Raw genomic sequence first — 24,605 nt, 5'->3', positions numbered from 1 at the left:
TGAGTGCACCAGCCCCAGCTGTTATCGGTTCCCATGACATCTGGAGTGTTGGCATGAGAAGGGTGTGGCAGGGGAGAGGAGGCACCATCCTCATTCCCATAGCATGTTTTACTGTGGATCTTGGGCATTTTTGCATCTGTCGTGTGCTGTACAAACTCTCTGAGAGCTGAGAGAGAGAGAGAGAGTTGAGATAGAGAGAAGTATTTTTCTGTGGATTGAGATCAAGAGCTGACAGAAGAGGGGAGAGAAGAAGAGGCTACAGGAATTCAAAGTGTACTTACAGACGTAACCATACTGCCTGGAAAGTTTCAGGGAAAGAATGTATTTGCTGCACCAAATGTTGCCATCCAGACAGAACATCTATTGTCTGTTAGATTTACAAACATCACAAAGTAAAACTGTAGACACATTGAAAACCAGATCCAACAATTGAAAGTTCTGTGTAGCTGTTGCAAGAATCCCTCCTCTGCTTTCTCAAGATATTCCCAGAAAATCCCAGGTCCCTGTTAGCTATTACTCCATATAATATGTGTGAAATTTAGATTTTTTTTATGACAATAGCAAGACTCTGCCAAGGATTACCTAACTGCAGCTGAGATGCATGCTTGATTTTTTGGTAGCTGGCCATGCCAGGGTCACAAGAGGGAGGAATTACTGTACTCTGCTCTGGCCTGAATGCTGTACTGTACTCCACCAGTTCCCAGGCTGGTGTGTAATTTAAAGCAGCACAGCAAGCTAGCATCAATCTCATTTTACTGAGCAATTGTTGAGTTGAGATGTTAAGTTCAAGTTAAGTTTGGATATGAAGTTTATAATGACGTTGTTCCGATTCTGTTTTGCAGTGTCAAATGCATTTTGCTGTGGTATTGGAGCACTTTGTGGTTTTCCTCCACTCAGATTTCCCTCTCTCCTATAGACCAAGAATGCTCCTTAATCCAAGGACACATTCCCCCATACTTCCCACAATCCTGCTCTACACAGCTTTCACAAACCCCAACATCAGCTGAACCTCTGAGGGATCCCAGATCTTAGCTTAGCCTTGGAAGTGTCACAAGGTTGAGATATTGAATTCCACTTGTGCTGGTAAGACAGTCAGAGCCTCAGGCAGGCTGCCATCTCATCCCCAGTCACTGCATCAGTCAGCGAGGTGAACGGCCTGACTGACACACTTGAAGGTGCAAGGTAAGGGATTCTGCCGTCGGATTTACTCCTCCGATGATAAACTGTCATTTTTTTTAACATAACATGGGAGGGTATTGGCTAGGTGACACATATTTCAACCAACTGCTTCACTCACTGTCAAGAGGAAGCAGGTTGACATAAAATACTCTGCTCATTAGTCATTCTATAGATGTAGCTCCTCAAGCAAAAGCGAAAAATGTTGTCCAAAACATCAGTGTAATTGATGGTTACATGGTTATTGTATTTGCCCTGGGAATAATTAAATCCAGGGCCAACAGTAATAAATATCACTTGAAAGTTGACTTGAAGGGAGAGCGAGTGTTTGTCTATCGGCAAAGACTTTCAGGGGTCACGACCTCCACAGGGGCCCTATGCTAGAGAAGCCGAGGGACAGGTGCAGGCTCATGATGTCAGAGGCCTTTCTCTGTTTCTCTCACAACATTTTAGGATTCCCATGATCACTACTGAAGCTACAATAAGCTGGTGTATGATGCCAGGGAAAGAGGCATCACACATTATCAGTGGCAAGAACATTGGTTCATAATAATAATTTTAAAAAAGCAAGCTCTTCTTCTGCAGACCTTGTTGACCCAGGCAACATACGACTGGGATTCAAACCCCTTGCCAAAGTCAGTGGCATTAAACACTGAGCTTTCCAGCTAGATGTGTCAAACCCTCAGGTCTTCAGTAAAGACTAAGCAGATAAAATCACAAAAGCAACCGCCAGGCTGACACACAGGTGTTTTAAATCAGATGTTTGGGAACATCTGGGATGTTCATGGTGTTTATCACTTTCATAACTCTCAAAGTCCGACACACACTCACAAATGCACACCGACAGGTTGATAGCGCTTTCATGTCGGCGTTCAGAGAGACAGATGATCATGTGCTGTACTGTACATGACGGCATGTCTGTACAAAATGTGACTCCTGATGTTAAGGTTGTGGGTTTAATTCCCATGATCAAAGATCACACCCTGGCAGCACACCCCATGGCACTATTTTTTTTTTCCTTTTTAATTCAGTCTTGCATTTGGAGATCCAGGGCAGTCTGGGTGTTTATTTAAAAAAAAAACTTGGATAGAATTTATAAATATGTTGCACAACCTCAGTGTTAGGCATGAACATTTTAAAAAAAATTTACACATTCCTGTACTGTTTTACATTTAAAGATATGTTTAATGATACACTGGAAGGAAAGCAGAGGCAACATATGCGCCACACCACTGAATGATATAAGATGTTTCACACAATGCTAAAAAACAACAACAAACACTATTACTATAGACTTTAGCCTCATATGAAATAGTGTTGAACCTTCAACTAAGATGCTTTAAAACCCTTCAATAGCTACATAATTGCACTTAATGGAAACAAACTGCTTGGATATGTAAACAGCTTTACACATTAGAAAGACAAAGTCGTATACATAAGTATTTCGTGAGCTACATTATCTGGTTAAATAATGCCATGATTAAATCTATCTGTCAATTGAGCTAAGTATTCATTCTCTAAACTAATTGTTACGATGTTTACATGTGTTTCTCATCTCATCTCATCCTCTTCATTTTCTTTTGGCCTCAATGGCTTTCATCAGAGGGACCCACTGAGACACGACACGTCTTCTGGGGTTAGCCTGTCTCACACTTGGCCACATGCTGGCCCTGACGGGGTTGACGGGGCCGTCGTACTCGTCGGCCTCTGAGGTGATCTCCATCTTCTGGATGATGAGCTTCACGAGGCCGTGCTGCTTCTCCAGCAGGCATGACATTTCTTTTATCCTGGAGAGGAAAACATGTAATCATGCAGTTCAGTGACAGACAATTCAAGTACATTTATAATCAAGCTATTTCAGGACAAAGAGCTTATTTTAAGAAAGGGACACAGTGAGTCACAACTGTCTCTGACCTGGTCACAGTCTTTATTTCTTTCTATCCACTAGGGGCTGCTCATGCATTAAAAACTAACAGCTATTACATCGTCTTTTATGCTTTACTACTTTGACTTTACACACTGTTTGGTGAGCAGCATTCATGAGATTGTAAACCATTTTCAGCATCACACCCATTCCACTGATTGCAGTCCATTGTATTTATTATCTGCCATGTCAAAGGTAACTTTGCGTATTGCCCTGCATTATTGAGCAGAGTCTTTCTGTGCTCTCACTGTGTGCTTTACCTGTTCTTCTGCTTCGCAAGCTCGGTCTCGATCACGGTGCAGCGCTGTGATTTGGCCTGCAGACGACTCCAGACTTCATTTGTTTCAACCTCACCTGAGATTAATCTTTTCCAATATTGCTGTAAAAAAATGGTGAGAATTAATAACAGACTAATATTTCACTGTCATAAATTACAAAAAAAATAAGTATGGAGCGGCATACCCTGGAGCATTTCCGGTTGGGATAGATGATTATGGAGGGTTTGTCAACGCGTTTCATAAACCAATAAGGCAGTTTATCTTCCAGTGCGGTGTGGAGGTCAATCTGGGGTCAGGAAGAGGCATTTTCAGTCACATGTGACATTTTAGGCAGACATGTTCAGAAATGTTTGTCAAGCCATATAAAATGTCTCACTTCTCATAATAATAATGCTTGATCACAGAGGCTGATTTTTTTTTATTAAAATCTAAACGGTTATAAGTAAAAAAAAAAAAAAAAAAAAGTTGTATAAGCACACACAAGCTGGGTCCATAAATACCTGCATGGCTATTCTTTTTAGGGCAGCATTTCTTTGTACTTCAGCAATGTCTCCAACTGCTAAACCAATCTGTAATACACCAAAAGACAAGCAAGATAAGTCTAATAGATAAAAAAAAGGGGGGGTATTTACATGAAAATAGATGTCTATTAGGAAATGGGAAAAGTATCAAAGAGCTAACAGGCAACATGAAGTAGTGTGACATTCAGGGGCTCTTAGTACATGCTTACCATCAGGTTCACCAGCAGAATTGGCATGAGCAGTACAAATTGCACAAGAATGAAGTAAGACAGGAGACCAAAAGGAAGGCTGTTGCTCAGGTAGGCGTCCAAGAAGTTATTCTGGTAGTTCAGTTCCCCAACCATCATGATAAAGGTCTGCATCACTGAGAGAGGCATGCTCTCAAATTCTTTCTAAGAGGGGAGACAGAAAGTCAAATATGCTGCCCGTAGCTTTGTGCTTACAGGCTGGAGGTATCTCCTTGTCCAACATTTGGCTAGAGAGTGAAAAAGCATCACTTCACACAATGAGAAACTATTCCTGTTGAATAACCTATTCCCTTTTGCCCAGTTTGGCCAATGACAATTCAAGAATGAATGGCTTACTGTTAAATGTGCTGAGCTAATTCATGCAGAGGATTATTGGCTTTTTATCAATCTATAGCTAAACTACTGATGATTATGAGATTGTTAAGTTCTTTACTCAAAAAAATGTATGCAAAGATGACGAAACAATTCAAAATGAGACAACTGATTATAAATACTAAAATAAGACGAAAAGCAGACTGGAAACATAGGCTTGAAGAACTTTGGTCTTAGATTGTTATTTATTTCTCCTCCTACCTGGTTAAGCATCAGAGCATGGAATGCCAAGCTGAACGCCAACATCAGGTAAAAGAACAGCATTACAATACGGACCAACGTCCTCAGGATCTCTCCAAACATCACAACATAGATGCCAACACCCTCAAACCTGAGGAAGTTGGAGATTATACCAATTACTGCCTATTGCAGCATGAGAAAGTTGTTGGATTGAAATGGACGTCAGAGTAAATATTACCTCTGGAGATAAAGGAGAAATCCAATCCAGGAGCTAAAAACTGCCAATGCCCCTGCCTGCCAATGTAAGGAACCCTCTACATTGAGCATGAGAGGGATGATGAACAGAAGAGAGAAGATGGCTGCAAACCAGTCAGACTGGTTGGAGTAATCCTTTAAGTAACCCCAGCGCTTTTTTAAAGACAAGGGAGGAAAAAATCAGCAAAAATAATTTGTATATTGTATTGTATTGTGCATGTATATTATTTAGCATATTACATGATGTGCCAGTTTTCCTAAGAGCTATAATCACAATGACTAAATATAGTGTGTGGAGCGGACATCCAGTTATCCTACAAATCTAAATCAGAGGGCGCCTATCCATCACGCCTGATCATGAGTGTTGTCCACACAGACCTGGTGCTGACCAGATTTATGAGCACATTTCTTATGTGAGGCAATGACACTTGCGTAACAGTACCTGTTGTGATATCTGCACCAATTCCTTTGCTATGCAATACAAGTTCATGACCAAGACCATCACCATGCAGAAGGACAGGAACACACTTTGCTGTGAAATGACAAAGTTAATATTGCGAGAGGTTGAGAGAGACTCTGTAAGCATATGAATCAATTTTCTCTGATGTAACTTCCACTGTGTAACACAGGGCTTCACCTATCATTCCAATCACCAGTGTCATTCCTACCTCAATGAAAGATACGGGCACCATTGTGATTATGTGCTCGCCTGATTCAGTGGTGTTCATTGTGGGCCTCAGAGCTATCATAAGGTGAGTCAGAGGCAGCAGGCCTAACAGGTAAAAAAACATGTTGAGCACATGAGCCATGCTCCCATATGCAACCCTGCAGAATAAAACAAAAGCTGATATTAAAACACTGATATTCAAAGTGAAAAACGTATCATCAGCTATAAATCATGGAGCTTAGACCACAGTGAATACACACCACTTCATTTCCAGGTACTTTTTGCAGACAGGGTGGTTTAGGAGCTCGATGCGGTTGTACCGCACCATTGCCTGCAGAAGGAGTAAGAGGAAAATAGCCCAGTGTTACTGGCACATTTTCTACAAGCAGGAAAGTACAGGCTGACAGCTAAAGCTCATAAGATTTAAGTATGTGCATATTACTGATCTCCACAGGAATAATATGGGATTACCTCTGCAGGCAGAAACGTGCAATGAAGTATTTCTAATATTTGGTGGAAGAGGAGATTGTTTCTATCAAATATATCAAATAATAAAGTCCACTGTTAAAATGCTGCCGTAGGATTTGTCAAGATTAAAAAATTGAAATTTTCATGCAGATTAATTCCAGTTTTCAGCTAATAGTGAAACTGGGAAAATATAGTATTGCGCTACCCACTTTCCAACTGGCAGAAAGGCCAACAACAACTGCCTGTCACACACAGTGCTCAGTAAATGATGAAGTGACATTGTGGCCATGCCTGCTCTTCCTATGAACTGTCCCCCCTGATGCATCTGCTGCTGACAGTCAACAGCGATGCATGCTGAGAGGTGTTGAACCAGGCAACCAGCCGCAATGGGAGAAACTCATACAGCATTTAGCAGCTTGTCTGTAACATCAACACACATAACGGCAAGCAGAAACCTGACTTCACAGCTTATTCCCACCTGGTCCTGTCTGTCTTGGCCTTCAAGGCAACCAGTTAGAAAGGCCGACAAGGTGACTCAAAACATCCTGGTCATCTATTTACCATCAAACAGTGCAGCGAATTTGACTGCCAACAGAAACCGCTCCACTTTTCATAGCAAAAATTGCTAACCTGCTAAGTTTCATCAATTAATTGTTATGATTGAAGACATCCAGGGTAATGAAAATCTGAGGTAAGAGTTTGGATTTGACAAAGCAACAATTTTTGTGATCGGCTATTAGAAGGTATCCCACTGGGACTGGACTTGGGGGATCCATGCCATTGCACATCACCCACCAGTGAAGGCAAAGTGCAATATATCAAAGATGCCATAAACCTTAGCAATGTAATTATCAATGTCACAGGAAAAAAAATAGATGGATAAAGGTGTTTCCACTGTCCTTTATATTTGATTGGATCAGCCAATACTTGTAAAATATGAACTTGTGATTACAAGAGGGTAAGTCGTTAAGTTGCTTCATTGGGTGCAAGGCATGACTAAAATAAAACTTTACTGCTTAGCAATTATGGGAGATTATTTAAATATATACTTGAGAGATGAAGTTTCTTACATTGAGTGCAGGTAGTGGTTGATATCTTATAGACGGCATACTGTCCAAATTTTTCTTCATTGTAGCAGAAACTTGGAGCCATGTGAAACTATACTCAATCTACAGCACAGGAAGACAGAAAAAGTACATTATACAATAGATTTGTACTCTAGATTTGTGCATTATAATACAGTAGAGTGCTGTGATGTTTCACTGTGCGAGCTGCAGCTGAGTTACGTGGTATTCAGGGCTGTTGTGGTCATGATCTGATTCCCTGACGCAGCGGTCCAACAGGTGCTGTTGAAGACAATGAAGAGAAAGATACAGATGTGTTGACTGCTATGCGCTCAGATGTATGATTTGTTTTTGTTTTTAATTATTTGCCAGTGTCAAACCTTGTAGGTCTCAGGCAGGAACTGAATCATGTCTAGCATAGGACATCGCTGGCCTCCACCAGGTATGAACAGTCGCAAAGCTTCACCACATCTGGAAGAGGAAATCTGGTGACTTTATACTCTCATGACTTAATTGACAAATAATTCTGCCAGCAGTCCACACTACTTCTCCTTGAATTTGATGATAAGGACACATGGTGAAAGCCATCTATGTTTAAATTTAATGAATTTGGATATTAATGGAAATCTACTGAATAATATTTAAAAACAAAAAAACAAAAAAATTGAAAACGTAGGATATTTGAAATAATGCATTTAGCTTAAACCAGGTTTCTAATGAAATGTTCACACGGCAGCACTGAAATGCTGGATAAACACACTGTTTACAAAAGTGGTGCATAAAAACATATAAAAACTTTGTACACTGAACACTGTTTCTGTATTTTTCCTCTACAGAGCCAACAGTTGTGTTGAAAATGTACCTGCCGCTGTCAATCACAGCATTGACCACATCTTTTCTCCCATTCTGCAGAGCTTCATGAAGGAATGATGTGTCGTTCTTGTTTAAGACGAGCTCTGCTCCCCGACTCAGCATGAGTTTGACTGCAGTCACATGGCCCTCCTTTGCTGCCATGTGGAGTGCTGTGTTCTGGTAAATCAATACACAATAGGACACAGGACTCTGTATTTATTATAGAATAGCAATGTCTTTATAATCAATGGTACCTTAATAAACATTAATCATAAATGAATTATGGGTTTGGTTAAGTAGAAATGATGGTAAATCATACCCCATCCTCATCTATTTTGTCCAGTAACTTGGTATTGGCTGACAGAAGAATATCCATAGTTTGTGTGTATCCTTCAGCTGCAGCATGGTGCAGACTGGTCCAGCCTTTATAATCACTGTAAACATCAAACGGGAATCAGTCACATACTGTATGAGAATTGTATACAGATTTGACTGTTGTTTTTTGTGTACATGCACGTGTTTTTTCTATAAACATTCATTTTGGATGTACCTGTGAAAGAGAGCTCCCTTGTGCAGCAGCAGTTGGACCACCTTGGTGTGCCCCCCTCGTGAAGCCAAATGAAGCGGCGTCAGACCTCGCTCATCGCCTTCATTCAGCAAACGAGAGTCTGTGATGGTCTCTAGTAACCGTTTACATGTATTGATGCGTCCATACCTTGGAAAAAAGATAGTGAGGCATTAGGTTGCTGAGAAACATTTCCTCAGTTTCAGTCCTCTGAAATGGAAATGCTTCTTGTTCAAAGCCAACAAAACAGCAAAAGGCAGAGGATGGGGGGCAAGAGTACAGTTCCTCTTGGAGAGTTGGCACTTTGCTTAAAGACACTTAATATTGCTGTTACAGGTCTTGAACCTGTAAGGTAAAACGTTTTGAGGAGTGTTAGTGACTAAGTGTGCTGCAACCTGCGAGAGGACATAAACAGATGTGACATATTAGCTCTCACTGTGATCTCTCTTCATCTCCCAGCCTCTTAAGAGGGTCAGCGGCACTTTGTGTCAGTGCGGTGGGACAGGTGGAGAAAGAGAATGAGGTGTCTATATGAGTTAAAGTATGATATCATAGCGTGGCCTTCATTCGCCCCCTAGCTCTAATGAAATGGGTGTACATGATAGAAAAAATCAATAACAATAATGTTGAATGTCCGCTCGTTTCGCCCTATTAGTAACATTTCTTCACATGTGCCTCGCTAATTGAATTCTATTCTTGTGACAATTGCTTTAGGTCACTGTATAATAGGTGTGCCACGGCAATTAATCTTCAAAAACAGAGCGAGAGCTTTTGAGCCCAGACATTTCTCACAGGATTAAAACAGCAGATCAGTGAGGTAACAGTTGTAAATGCAGTTAGATTGTTCATTTTTCATCGGATTGCTATTGCTCAATTACATGGATAAGACTTGGCTTTAGGAAGATCGTAAGTCAAAGTCCTTTTTAGAGCCATTGTTAGCCATTTTTGATTCATGTCTTATACTCTTGTGATATCACTGATCAATACACAACACTTGAAACTAGAACAATGTCAAAATATTACCATAAACTGCATGTCAAACTGGGATTTTCCTAATAACTAAGCTATTTTCAAAATCAAATAATGAAATGCCGTAGTGGCCCCTGAGAGTAAACTGTACTACAGTGGGATGGATGGGATTTATCGTTGTGAGTGAATATTGAAGTTCGTGCAAACTGAATATTTATAACCCTCTTATGCCCATACGACATTTTCATTTTTTCATACCTTTGTGTTTTCCTAATAAAGTTGTCATTTTCAAAAGTTCTCACTCACCAAGTGCCATCCATCAACATTACTTAAGCTACTTATGTCACTCCTGCCTATAACTCAATTTGCATATATTTGCATAATGTAATATTGTGAGCGTATAACTGAAGGACTAAGGCCAAGATGCAGTTACAAGACATAATTTGAAACATCATATTTCATAACCATTAAAAGGATATACTTGGTAAAAAAAAAAAAAAAGTTTGAAAAACAAAGCCTCTGTATAAGACACTGTGTGATTGGCTATAGCAGAACCAAATCCAGCCAATAAAAATGTGAATTTAAGTGATGTCACTGTGCAAAAAAAAGAAGAAAAAAATAATGCTCTCAGCAGTAGGATTATTATTGTGGGAAGGTGACTATCTCTGCTCTGGCTCACACTCCAGCGCAGTAGGTGGCGGTAATGCACCTTGACGTTGGTGCCGCCAGCCATAAATGACAAAGAAGAAGATGCTGAAGAAAAAGTAAGATTAGGCTACTCCGAACCTTTTGCTAACATAATTGTAAACGTATCGATCGATGACAGCTACTCTCGCGGATCAATTGCGCTAATTATAAAGTGCCGATTGTCTTGTTTAAGAGGCGGAAATGGCGCGTCTCAAGCTTAAACTGTCGCGGAGTTATGACGCTCTGAAGACAACTGAAACATGGGAGTAGGCTATAGGATTTGGAGCAATGCTGCCTGCCTGTGGACTTTGGATGATCCTGCCTCCAGTGGCTTCAGGTAGCCTAAGTCTGTTTGGTTTGATCATCATTAGGGTAGCAATGGCTTGGTCAGAATGTGGATGTGAATTAGGACTCACTCTCCATCCTTCCCTCCTTTCCCCCATCTCAATAATGGATTCTTACAGTTGAGAAGCAGGTATTGACACAGATGGTGACCTTTACCTGAATTAAATTTTTTCCTCAATTGCCCAGTTGCAAGAAACTACCTTAGAGAATAGCCTATTTTTCCTGAATATCTGCAAATCTGACACTATGTGCACACCCTCTTACCTTACCTACTCAAAGTGAATCACCTATTTTCTCCAAAATGTGAATCCTGACGGAAAGGTGTCACATTTATTTTTACAATTCATTATAACTTGTCTTTGTGACAGCAATCAAAATTGAATGGGGAAATGAGCTGGGGATGTGGATCTCCAATGTGGGGATCGATTAATCTGTCCAGTGCCTTGGACAGATTAATGCTTGCTCTAGGTTTCAGTTTTGGGTTATCAACAGATTCCGCTATTTAATATCAAGGCTTCAACTAGATATTTCCAGACATCTCCTCATAGTGTGATGAGTGCACTTTACCAGAGGCACATCTCCTGCATGATTGAGAGATACTGGACACAAAATTGTTAAAACTTTCTCTGATATTCTCAGTATCCACACTGAACCTGATCCTGTCTTAATTGCACTAGAAAGTTAAGATTCCATAAAAAGGACCACAGCAGCAGCTTCTCCCCTAAGATCTGATTTGAACTTAATATTAAGTTTGACACTCTGACAACGGGAAAAAGTTCCCAAAAGAATTAAGCAATACCCATCATCTGGAAAGAAAAAGATTCTCTCTGTCAGAATTTGACCGGCCCTTTGTCTGTTACCTAAGAAACAAGCCACAGCCGACAGAGCAGAATGTGTTGAGTTGTTTTTGTGTGTGTGCTGACGAATGTTGGATACTTCCTATTGCATTCTGTTGTTTGTGTGAAAATGTAGTGTGCGTATGTTTGTCTAGACTTGTGCTTGTGTTATATGTAGTTCTTCTGCAATTTGCAAAGTTGAATCAATGTTGAGTGAAAATCAGGTCGAATCAGTATTGTTTATATCAGTGAAATGGAACGACATGCCCTTAGGGACCAATCAAACTCACTGAGCAGCAAAGTGCAAGGCAGACTTCTTGTCCTTGGACTTGCATGCAAGGCCGACTTGTCCCGAGAGGCCCAGCATGTTCTTTACTGAGTCGTGGATGCCCAGTCTGCAAGCGTAGTGTAGCGGGGTGCATCCCTCATTATCCTCACAGCTCAGCAATGCCTTCACACTGTTATTCTAAAGTTTGACACATTTTAAAGACATAGTATTAATACAGTGTAATTCACATGACTATTTAGTAATGCACAAATGCAAAAGACTTGAGTATGTTGCAGGAGTCATGCACCATAAATGTCACGCGTTATATAACTCATGCTTCTAATACTGTATGAACATCACACCCACACACAGATATGCATATAAATTATATATAAATTATATACATAAAAATGCAGCATAATGATACTTACTGTACAGAGAAACCCATTTACACACTATCTGTAAACAACCATTAAATGTAAATGTATCAGCTCTCCTCTGTGGCTCATTTTAAAGGCGTTGGCATTATTCTAGCTTAAGGTGAAGCTTACAGTGTTTTAAATGACTATCATCTGGCTTAGTGAGGGGGTAATGAAACTCATAAACTGGCCTTGAATATGTGCAGCTCAGGGTCAAGGCAAATTGATTAAGGAAACGTATCATAATTAGATTCCAATCTCTCCATGGTGTCTTTGCCTGTGCAGCATAATACATGGCATGTGATAAACTATGAACAGAATACAGTGATTGACAGTACCTGCAATACTTCCTCAGGGAGGTTTTTCAGACCCTTGGGCTGCAGGATGGCCAGGTGAAGGAAGTTACAACCGCATCTGTCTGTTACATTCACATCTGCCCCTAAAATGATATAAACATATGCATGAATGTGCACAGTCGGCATTATTTAGGCATTCTTACAAATTACCTTAGCACTGCTTGTGGTGAAATACAATACTGGCGCTCACCTTTTGACAGTAGCAGAGACACAGTTCCCCATGCTCCACAGCTTGTACCCAGCAGCAAAGGAGAGTTCCCTTTACAATCAATGCTGTTTAGGTCTGCACCCTGCGGAGGGAATTACCTAAAGGCTTAACATTAAATCATTAATTACCACAATAATTTCAACACACATTGCCTTAAGTATTGCAAACAAATTAGAAAATTAAAATAAATTTAAATTAATGATTATATTAAATCCTCTACTGCATAATGTCAGATGTAGTGTGCTGATAATGAAACGAAATGGACCTTAGATACAAACAGGAGGAGGGTTGAAGAACATAACAGTTTAATACCACTCATCTGCTTCATACTTTATTTGTTTGAGACTCTTCCCTGCAATACATGAAAAATAATGTTGTTCTTTTATTTATTATTTTACATGAGAGATGGAGGCTTATATTTTACATACACAGACACTATAGCCTCATGATATTACTATGTGGTCAGTGTATATTTAAGACTCTTAAACAAAATTCCCTTTTTAAATCAAGCCAGGTGAGCTAACTAACGGGAGCTGATCAAATCTATAGAATAACATGAATAGCCTAATATAAGTCCACTCTCTTTGTTAACTGAATGTGCCATGTAAGAGCAAAAACATTAACTGGCACAATAGATAAAGGTCAATTATTTATGTCTTCATATATTCTGTTGAAATATGAGAGAAATGGCACATGCCCAAAATCTTGTTGGATTCAATAGTAAAGAGACAGCTTGGATTTATCTTCTGCTATTGGCTGGTTTTTGTCAAGTGATCTCGCTCTCTATGGATCATTTCAGAGTTTCCATGACATGCACACTTGTGTGAATTAGTTTACTGTTGCAGTGAGTTTACATGAAATGAACTTCCAATTTCTTCCTAGCAACAGAGTTCTGTTTAAAAGGTCTGTATCGAGTGACAGATGGTCTACAAGCAGCGGATACCACTGTTAACCTTTATGGATCTGAGAGGTGTGCTTGAAATAGCAAATATTGTTCAGTGGTGGTGAGAACACACATAGTAAAGTGGCAGAATGGACAAATCACTATATGAACAAGGTGTAATAAAAAATGTCCTCAGCACAGATTCAAAATAAAAGCCTTTTTAATTTGCACAGTCATATTATTTACTATGGATGTAAATGATGTACTTTTGATGATTTATGATGAAGATCTTTTCCTCCGAGCAAAAAGAGCCTTCGATATTGAAGCTGGTATTGCCCTGTGCATGGCAGCTGTAGGGTGTGTTCATGTGTGTTTGGGTGTGTGTGTGTGTGTGTGTGTGTGCCTTATTTACCAAAGAAATTAGGTACTCTGCCAGCTCGGTGTGGTCAAATATTGTAGCCCTGGAAAAGTAAACACAGTTGTTGTAAACCAGCCACGCAACACGTGACTCACGGTGAGTCAGGGTCTCCCTCACTACTAATGCTGTCAGATGTCAAGCGGGGACGATGCGATTCTAATTCTGCTTTGTAGAAGTGTGATATAACAACCAGATTTATTTCCCTTTGTGGTTACTTTGCTTATCTCCCGGATAGTGATGGTCTGCTTCAATGACGCACTTTGATGACTATAGTTACTGGTATTCTGGTCATATTATGTATGTATACAGAGAGACTTAAGTCGAGGACAGACGATTTCCATTACCGCACAGATGGCACTTTGTCTAAGGAGAGAAGGGAGCATTGCTGTTGTGTTTTGAGACTTATAACAACACATTACAGTATCAGAATAAGAATTTAAACTTAAATCTGGCTCTTGTTTCCAAATATTTAAAAAAGGAGGCAAACAGCATTAGACAGGCTCATACAACACCACAGTCTACTCCCTCACTCTCTCGCTGTCCTTGTATCAGGTCTTACTCTGCTGCAGCCAGTTCCAACACAAACAGCTTTTTGATAAAATCAATGTCGGAAGCGGATCTTATTATTATCATTCTTATTGTCCCCAATTAATGCTCATTATACCGGCGCTGGCCATGCCCAAGGTTTTCATATCGATGTTCCTCTTGTTTGTCATGACAATAGAATGGTTGTATGAGCCAGATAATTACACAACATGACTAAGCAATAAGCAGCACATGACTAGATGCAGTACACGCAGTGACACCGAAGAAAAGATAAGAATTTGTTTTTGCTGTAAAGAAAAAAGTAATTGTTCTAGATTCTGGTATCTTGCCAAGACATAATTGACACAAAAAGATTGATACCACTCTCATGTGTACAACTGCACTGCTGCTCAGTTTATCTTATCTTAGCTTAGCATAAGGACTTCCTTATAGATACAGTCCGATATCAAAGTCTTCACAAAAAGATCCCAGATTTTTCCTTTAATTCCTCAAAGTTCAGGTGTTAAAGAGGAACTATGCAAACATTTTACCAAGAACTGTGCTACATGTTTACCTTAATTAAACAGCTTCGGAGTAATTGTGATGACTAGATCAGTTTCTCCGACTCGGTTCCCCATAGCTCTCGTTTCTGTGGCACCGTGACACAAACCCACCGCTTAGCCCATAATCTCTTGTGTATGACAGATAAGACTGTACAAATATACACATGGTAACATGTATAGATAACATTATCCATTGCTCCGTGGATTGGTTTCTCGTTGAAAACAAATGCACATGGCCAGGAGGAGGGTTAGCAAAACAGGGGAATAACAACCAGACTTGCATAGTTCCTCTTTAAGTATGGACTGCTTGTATGAAGCACCAACTCGTATCATCGCAGAGGGAAATGTTTAGCCCACCTGTGCAGAGGGGTCTGGCATGCCCCATCAGTTAGGTTGATGATGTCTTCAACTTGGCCAAAGGAGGAGAGCATCATTTTGACAACCTCAGTAGCTCCTTGGGTGCAGGCCAAGTGCAGTGGTGTGGACCTGTCATTCTGGACAGAGACAAACATAAACGCATTATGAGTAATGAATTATAAATATTCACAAGCTCGTCGACCATGTTTGTGTCTGCTCCATACAAAGATGCTGTGGCATACTGTGTGAGACTGAGCAGAACATAAACACACAGGAATTAGTATGCACACGGGCTCTCTCACGTGTACACTTCCCCAGTGAAACATTAGCAAAGTATCTCCCAGACTTGCTGGCTGAACACTGGGGGCTGTAACACAAGCCTTTAATGAGATAACTGGGACTGGCAGGAGGAGACTAGTGATCGCTCCACTCAGCTCCACAGTGTAAATGGAGGTAATTTGTATCAATTTAGCCAACCGATGCCATTACTGCGCTCACTATTCCTGCTGTAGCTCTGGCCACTAGCCCAGGGCTAAGCATGAGGATCACTCCCAGATGGGCGTGATAAGACTGACATGCTCTAACAGTACCAACATCGATACTGTAGGCTACCCTGTGCCAGGGAAATGCTTTACAGGTGTATGCAAATGAGATTGACATTTAAAAAAACAATGCAAATCTAACAAAGCATGGAATTGCCTTATAAAGGGTAAATAGCAACATTTGTAATCTGTAGCTGCAAGATGTTAATGTGTTTTTGACTATGTGATGCAAAGGCAGAAGGGTATGAAAAACAGCCACTGCTACTGTATGACAACTAAATTAATTTGTGACCTTCTAAATGGCCACTTTGAAGGATTATGAAGAATGCAGATTTAGTGTAAACCATTTTTTTTGTTCAGTTTGTGCTGTGGGTACCTGTTGCTGGTCAACTTTGGCCCCAGTAGCAAGGCAGAGGCAGATGGTGTCGATGTTTCCGCCACGAACGGCCAGATGGAGGGGACTGCTCTTGGACTTGTCTAAATAGTTGATGTGGGCTGCAGCTGAGTGGCCGGACTCCTCCCCTACAGAGAATAAATGGACTGTTTCTTGTACAGAGTATTGTGAAGATTTCCTGGTTAATGCGTGTTGGTATAAGCTTTCCCCGAATTTTAAAAGTTAGGTTTGTGTTCTTTTCAGTCACAGGAAGTGATGAGTAATTGTGTCCGTTCACGGTGGGTTCTGTGTAAATTCCCAAACAGCACGAGAAGCCATTTGTTTCCTTGCTGAGCAATCACGGAAATGTCATAAATATTTTGTGCTCTGACTAAACCTTTTTTCCAGCGACACAAGATTTACCAAGCAGACCTCCCACTGTGGATAAACACGCTGTCAGTCTGTGGCATCTGGCCTGTGGACAAAGTAGCACGAACATTTTTCTACAAAATGCCTCTGGGGGCTGAGGTGAACTCTCTTGTTATCTATCAGCTTAATGTGGTGTTTGGCCTTGTGAAAACTTTTTCATTATTGTCAGCACTTTCAATTTTTGATGATGGATCATTCCTTTCGTCGTACCGGCCTTCAGGATCACTTCCATGGCTTTCTTAGCGCCCGCGAAGGCAGCTGCATGGATGGCGAAATGGCCGAGCTTGTTCTGCTTGCACAGCGCTGCTCCATGCTTAATCTTTTGACGGAGAACGAACAGAGAGGGAGGAAAACAGAGATGATTCCTTGTCGGAGATGAAGCTTCAATTATCTGGCTGTCAGTCTAAAGCAATGCTACATAATCTGCTCTGTGCAAATACTCATAAATACGTGAGTCTGAAAAGTTTATACATACCAATATGCTGAGAGCCTCACAGTTATTGATAGAGCAGGCCAGTATCACCAGGTTGTTCCCAAGGTCTCCCTCCAGATTACAGTCTGTAGCGCTGTACGACACCAGCAGCTGCAGGAGGCAGAGAGTAAAACTCGTCCTTACAGGCCTTCAACTCTGCTACCTATACACCTGCATCCTTTATCTTCCACCATACTGCAACTCAACAGTTTGTGGACGGCAGCCAAATGCTATGGGGATGACATTACAAGGTCTTTCCAAGTAGACTGTTGAGTCAGGTATTGTCAGATATGCAAACACTTGTCAGATGACTTTAGGATGCAGTGGCTGCGCAAGTGACAACTTCATTTTGTATAAAAAATAGGATATGAAGGCATTCTTTGGATCCTATTCACAATGAAAAAAAACAACCTCCAGTACACGCCTGCCAAAAAGTAAAAATATGACATTAATGGTAAACATAAAATACAAAAAAACTATTGAATGTATTTTTGTATAATAAATCCCACAATGTAAAATATAAACATACTTAAATGTAGAAATGTGGGGTCGGGTGGGTCATTTTCAATGCTGTTCTCAGCGAGAAAAAAGCACTTTTGTGTCATATTTAGCTGTATTATGAATGTGCACTATGAATGTTTACCTATATCATAATGCTGACCAGTTTGTAAGATGTGCAGTTTGTACTTTATAAATCTAGCACATCCTCAAAGAGTGTGTATTCAGTGAGAAAACAGCAGAAAGAGGAAACACATAATTCATCTGGATTGTTGTTTTCAGTCGGGCACCTCCACTAGGTTGTTGTGTCCGCGGTTGACAGCCAGGTGCAGGGGGGACAGGAGGGCCGTGTTGAGGATGTTGGGGTTGGCCCCCAGGTCCATAAGAGCCCTGCAGCTCTCGGCTCTGTTCTTCTCCACTGCCCAGTGGAGGGGCACATTTCCCTGCTCATCACAGCTGTTCAGCTCTTAGAGGACACGAGAGCACATGCAAATACACACACATGCAAATACATACAGATGCATGACACAGACACATTGACAGAATACATAAGTCAAACGCACTGCTCCATATAGTAACTTACAGACAGAATTATGTTGATTAACAAGACACATATTTTACCTGTGCTGGAGTGCATCTTGTGATGGATGGCTGAGGTATGCTTACCCTGTGAGTCTATGACAGTGGTGATGAATTGGATGAGGGTGACATGGCCCCCTGCGGCGGCATGATGAAGGGGGCTGGCTCCACATTCATCTTTCTCACTCAGGACCTCTGGGCTCTTCCTCACCAGGTTCTCCAGGAGAGCCAGGTCACCCCTCTCGGTCAACTAGATGGCCATGTAGATTATAATGGAGGACAAAAGAGGCCTATCTCAGTCTGATTTCACCACAGATTATGAGAATAATACTTGTAAATGCTAAAAGACATTAAGAATAAGAATTACCCTTGTGTTATTCCTGTTGTGATAGTTGAAATATGATATGACAGATTTTTTTTCAAGTCACTGATCATTATAATCTAAATTTCCGTTTGAATTAAGCACTGCGGCTCACGTCACAATATTATTATACAACACAGAGCTGCCATCAGATCTCTATTCTGTTCTGTTCTTCACAGTGACTTCTTTAAGGTTACTCAGGGTCAGGATTAGAGGGATGGGGTGTTACATAAACACTCATTATATTGTACATATTTGAAGAGGACTTTGACTGTTTGTTTGTATATGTGTTATCAACTTCACCTCAAATACATTTAGGCTTGCCAGGGCTGGATCCTCATCTTCTATCACATACGTATAGCAGCTGGTCTGTCGGGCCACCTCCCTGCCGAAGTTCATCACTTAACGCACTCTCAGAGATGAGTGAGTCCTCATGAAGAGGCAGCGGCACGTGTCTAGACATAACCACATACAAAACTCTATGAAGGCGACGGTAAAATGCAGGAATGGAAAACAAATCCACCTCGGTTTAGATCAAGTCGTACAGCTGAGCACATAAAGACTATTAAACAAGGCAGAAAAAACATCATGTGTTATGTGACGGAGAGGACAGATAACGCCCTAAGCCAGATCCTCTTGCCATGAGGGGATATGGGCACGGATGACTTTGTCTTTACCCAGAAGGGCATTCAGATCCGCTGAGTGTTTGGAGGTTGAAGCCCTTCTTTTTAAGAAAGCAATTATGTTCTTCACAGCAGGAGGCGGGGGCTGCTTGTTTGAATCAGTCCCAGGTCTCCTTGCGTGATCCTGGGTGAGCAAGATTGAGAAGGACCTTGTAACTGTATTGTGTAAGGCCCCTCAGTCACATCAAAGGGCCAAATGGCAAATTACATTTTTGGCGGGCAATTTACCATGGAGAATTTTCATCGTAAACCACTCCCAACCTTATGCTGCAGCACTCGTTTGGTGTGTACCGTGACTGATTGAAGTTGTTTCTCGGGTGAAAGTGGTGGGAAAAAGTTTTACCTTGAGTTGTTTTTCAAGAAAATTATGTAAATGAATTGCGCATTTCTTCACAAGTGTGCATTCAAACATTTAAGCAATAATTCCATGGGTCGGTTCATCTGGATGGAGGCTTCAAACAGGCCTTTAGTGGCTCCTTTAATGTAAACAGAATGACTCACTCCAGATGAAAATCTTTACTTCTAAGAATCAGTTGGTTTAATTCACTTTCATTCAGGCTGCTTTACAGATTGGTAACGGATTGTTCTAAACAATAAATGAGGAACCACAGTGTATTGAAAGTGTAGCTCTTACGAGGTCTCCAGGTGACTTTATTACTTATTACGTCGTGCCAGCTATGTGGTAGGTATGAAGACTATTGCTACAGAATTTCTGCAGTAGGAGACTCAGTAATGCAACAGAATATATTTCACCCTTGTTCGTAATGAGATAAAATATCTCCACTATGAGAGAACATTTCCATTATGATCCATCAATATTTAAATGCATTATACTTTGATTAGCTTTGCACTTAAGAGATGACCACACTGTAGAATAAATGAAGACTCAATGGGAGACTCAATACAGCAGATGATATATAATAGTGTTTGTAGGCTTACTGCACAAAAAACGAAGAAAAAAAAGTGATTGAAAGGACATATATTTCTTTTTGGGGGGTTATATTATGGGACAATGCTAAAATAACTTTAATAAATGTAGAATTGAATGTAGAAATCACTTTTGGTTTTTCAAATAATGACCTGCAAAATCATTTTTGGGGTTAAAAATGTGACCAATTTATAAAATGCTAATATATAAAGCTATTTGGTTTTATATATGGTGGGTTGCTTAAATTGATACAGTAAGAATATAGGCAGGTATATAGATATAAATGTTTTTGCTTTAGCCTAATTTTGTTCAAAAACTACCACAGTACAGTCATTTATGCTTATTTGAAGACCTTTTGTGATACAGATAGAACTTCATATTACAGTGCAAAGTGGTCAGTTTGGGCAAATTAACTCCTAATTTGGTGACTGATCATAATGACTCACTGCCTGCATCCCCCACATCACTTCCAAGCATCAGTGGTAAATAATTGTCATTGGTTTTGTAATTGAGCCTGTCACTGATCTGTTTGCAGAAGCCAAATGTGCAGGAAGTGCACTAATGGACACTGGTAAACACACTTCCCTAATAGTTGAAGGAAAAAAAAAACAAGTTGAAAATTAGATTAAATGTAACAGTGACATCTTTGCTTTTATAGCTCGCTTCATATTAAACAGCAGCTCAAGTGTTATTATAATTAACATGGGATAGTTGTCTGTTTGTATAATGTAGTGTAAAAACTTAATGAACTTGGCTAGTCAGAGTTTAATAATAGATGGAGCCTTAATTGAGAAAAGAGTTTTGAGGCAAAATAACTGCAATCAAAATCAGAGTAGCACAGCTGATATTAAATTATGGTTATACTTATAATCATGGAACATAAACGAACATAAGACAAAATAATTCTAAAACATGCGGAATAGCTTAATGAATAAATGATACACTCAAATGAATAAAGTACATATTTAATGAGGAAGTTTGTTGCTGTGCCCAGTGAGCACACCTGTTCAAATGTAACTCACACTCTACATCAGATGTATTTAGTTATACTGACAGAGCAAGGAAAACACCAGGTAAAACTTTTAAATGAAACCTATCCTCCACAATGAAGCCAAGGTCATTTAGCTTCACCAAAGAAACTGTATAGATATAAAGTTTAAGATTCGTACTTACTGTATTTGTGTGATGCTGTTGTTGAGCTCAGCGAACAGGATGTTCCTCTCACCACAGCAATAGGGCTTTAAATAATGTGGGCAGTGAGCTATTTCCCTGTCTGTCTCCTAATGCAGGCAAGACGGTGGAGCTGCCCCCTGTGACCAATTCACTCTCATGGTGTTTTTTTTTTGTTTTTTTACATAGGATAACATTAACCCGTCATGAAACATGATAGGAAATTTGACTATCAGAAAACGTTCTGCAGACTGCCGTCTCTCTGACAAGAAGTTAATTAGATTTTATGATTGAGGAGAAATGTTTTTTTAATGTTTTACACAATAATCGTGTAAAAGTGTTTTTTCCCCTCAATGTTGTGCTTATCTGCAAACTGCAACACATTCTTTTCACTGTGGAAGTAGAGGATGTGTTTATGTCCAAAGCAGCCTTTTCCATCACTTCAAATTTCCAGGCTTGACCATATTATTGTTAATATTTGTTTTTGATGTCAAGCCAGGCTGGGTGACATTTTCAGCAAACCAAAGAAACAACCTGACCGCTCAGCTGTGTATAGCAAACTGTATACAATTTATCAAACCATTACTCTGTATGGGAAAACTATTTACTTTACTGCCTGTGTTCAAGATAAGGCCCATTCTGCTGCATACACTCAAAAACATGTGACTCTTGACAAGATAAAATGAAGACAACCTTTAAGACCTCCTCGTTGATCGTGGGGATTAAGGAATATTCCACAGGGAATTTTTATCAGGCAGGATTATCAGATAAGGTATATCATTAACTAAGGATTATACTAGCATTTCTACCAGCATTGTCATCAAGGGAATAAGTATTGTGTCAGACTGCTCTTTGACTACATACATGTATATTATATCTCCCTTTTGAGCAGGACTGTATTTGAATCTTATTTTAAGAAATTAAATTGATACCAGACAAGAATACTATTATATTTACCAAATGAGCCACTAAGTCTGAGAACAAGAGGGAAAAAGTTTATTGTGTACTAGACCAGATAGAACTATATGCCACATGTGGACATTGGTGCAAAGTCTCCAATTACATTTACCCAAGCGCACAAAAAATGTACAGAATGACAACGTTTATCTTATGTTAAGCAGTGAAGCTAGCCAGCTACTGACATAGTTATGATAGCTTTCATTACAAACCTGTACAAACTGTAAAAACTCAACTAGACCATTATAATTTCAGTATAGGAGAGAAGGATAATAGTTGTCGTCAACAAACTTGACACCCAGGTTTCTCTCCACTTTAGTTGCGGTAAGGAGGTACTAGTGTTTATTGTAAATATAAGTGGTCCCAGTATTGATTCTTGGGGCACTCCTCTGGGTAGGGTATGGTATAAGGACATTTTTCCTTGCCATGACACACTGAAGGAATGCCCGGTGAGATTCATACCAAGAAAGCATTTTGCCGAATATACCCATGTTAAAGTGTACAGTCACTCAGACAGTAGGATGCAGTGGTTCACTGTATTAAAGGCTGATAGGTCTAACAAGATAAGAACGGTGGACTGAGCTGCAGCTGCAGCTGCCCTTAGGGCTTTTGTTACAGACAACAGAACTGTTTCAGTATAATGACGCTTTTAAAGCTTGATTGGTTTAGATCAAGGAGGTCATTCTGGGACCTGCTTGAAAACGATCCTTTTGATTCACTTACATAAGAATGGTAGTAGCGAGATCAGTCAAAAGTTTTTCACTTGAGCAGGGTCAAGTCAAGTGAAAAATGTATCAAGTATTATTGCTGGCACAAATGATGGGAGATTTGGCTTGGGGGAAGTTTAAGGGAATTGGTGTAGAAGGATGATACCCCTCAGAGGTTTTGACATTTCTCTTGGTAAGAGAGAAGAATTAGACTTTAAGTGGGAGACTGGGATGGATCTGTGACAGGACTAGTACATGTAACACATTTTGGAGTCTTACACTCAGCTATGGGTTATGAAAGCGAGGTGGTGAGGTATTGACCAGAGTAAGAGCAGAAGTTCATGAAAGTCGTGTGGACAGTGGTGTTCCTTTAATCATCAGAGACTCTGTGAGGTTCTGGGAGGTTCAGTGATTTGATACCGGCGACCACCACATGACCAAGATATGAAGGTGGAAAACAGTCCCCAAGTAAAAAAATAAAATAAAAAGTGGTTTTGACAGCACTGATGTAGGATGAGGAGAAAGGACAGGAGTGGCAGATTGCCCTGACATCCGTTTCAGTCAGCCATGTCTGGAGCAGATTAGCGTGGCTAGGTTGGGTACATAGATGACACAGGTTTTTCAAGCATTAGATCAGAGTAAGGTAGAGAGGCTTGATACCCCTTGCCAGTCAAATGAGTTCAGGGACAGGAGGTCTGCAGAGTTTGTCTTAGTTGTCTGAGTGGATGGTCTTATCATAGGTAGCAGACTATGTTGAGGAATAATGTGTCCATAACTCATTAATAAAATCTCCCAGTTGTGCTGCTGGTCAATACAACAAGACAACCACAGAGACATTAAGTGGAGTAATACCATGGTACTTGAAAGAGAACTATTTCTTTGGAGAAAACTGTTGAGTGAATGTCCATTTGTTGGAAATTAGTAGACCAATCCTGCCTCCTGGGACAGACAGACAGGAAGTATGGAAAAATTGTTGTCCGTGCATCGCCACGGCAGCAATGAATGGGAGTGGATGTAAGTTCCGCTGTTTAGGCTGTTTCCAGCCCTCAAAGCCGCATTTTTTTTCCACAGACAGCATCAGATGGCTACTCAAACATGCACCGAGAAGTTTATTTACTTCAAGCAAGCCGACATGTTTGTAAAAGTCGATCTAATTCAAAGTCTCCCGGAGTCTCGCGCGAGCCCGAAGTTGCAGTGCTGGTGTATTCAGGCGCAGTAGGAGCTACCGCTTGTGTCATAAACACAGGAATATCAACTCTTTACTTGCTTGAAGTGTACATTTTTTTCCACAGACAGCGTCAGGTGGCTACTCAAACATGCGCCGAGAAGTTTTTTTTACTTGAAGCAAGTAAAGAGTTGATATTCCTGTGTTTATGACACAAACGGTAGCTTTTCCCACTGCTCCTGAACACACCGAGCACGGCAACTGGGTCTCGCGCGAGACTCCGGGAGACTTTGAATTAGATCTAGTTTTACAAACATGTCGGCTTGCTTGAAGTAAA

The 24,605-nt window shown here is 40.4% G+C and overlaps 1 protein-coding gene across 1 annotated transcript; it reads right to left on the bottom strand.

Moving 5' to 3' along the window:
* Positions 1–2,344: 2,344 nt before the first annotated feature.
* On the bottom strand, positions 2,345–21,556 carry trpa1b (transient receptor potential cation channel, subfamily A, member 1b). Its single transcript, XM_085763498.1, has 28 exons — positions 21,443–21,556; positions 18,962–19,113; positions 18,385–18,547; positions 18,009–18,184; positions 17,224–17,331; positions 16,959–17,067; positions 16,323–16,468; positions 15,405–15,541; positions 13,954–14,002; positions 12,641–12,740; positions 12,433–12,533; positions 11,698–11,873; positions 8,556–8,720; positions 8,325–8,439; positions 8,016–8,182; positions 7,534–7,624; positions 7,376–7,435; positions 7,160–7,258; positions 5,882–5,952; positions 5,623–5,779; positions 5,397–5,486; positions 4,938–5,107; positions 4,721–4,850; positions 4,109–4,291; positions 3,879–3,947; positions 3,563–3,664; positions 3,361–3,479; positions 2,345–2,963 (listed from the first exon to the last, which is right to left on the bottom strand). Exons 2-28 carry the CDS (start codon positions 19,055–19,057, stop codon positions 2,747–2,749), a joined length of 3,366 nt encoding a protein of 1,121 aa, XP_085619624.1. The 5' UTR covers positions 19,058–19,113; positions 21,443–21,556; the 3' UTR covers positions 2,345–2,746.
* Positions 21,557–24,605: the final 3,049 nt, after the last annotated feature.

The sequence above is a fragment of the Trachurus japonicus genome, chromosome 20 (genome assembly GCF_045865225.1).
Source record: "Trachurus japonicus isolate A0001 chromosome 20, Traja_1.0".
NCBI lineage: Eukaryota > Metazoa > Chordata > Actinopteri > Carangiformes > Carangidae > Trachurus > Trachurus japonicus.
The sequence above is the reverse complement of the archived record's forward strand: the minus strand, read 5'-3'. Positions and strand labels throughout refer to the sequence as shown.

Coding starts and splice junctions, on each gene's coding strand:
- trpa1b (XM_085763498.1), bottom strand. CDS start 19,057: ATGAACTTCGGCAGGGAGGTGGCCCGACAGACCAGCTGCTATACGTAT. Junction 4,851..4,937: donor TTTCTCCTTTATCTCCAGAG/GTAATATTTACT, acceptor CAACTTCCTCAG/GTTTGAGGGTGTTGGCATCT. Junction 2,964..3,360: donor CTTGCGAAGCAGAAGAACAG/GTAAAGCACACA, acceptor TTTCCTCTCCAG/GATAAAAGAAATGTCATGCC.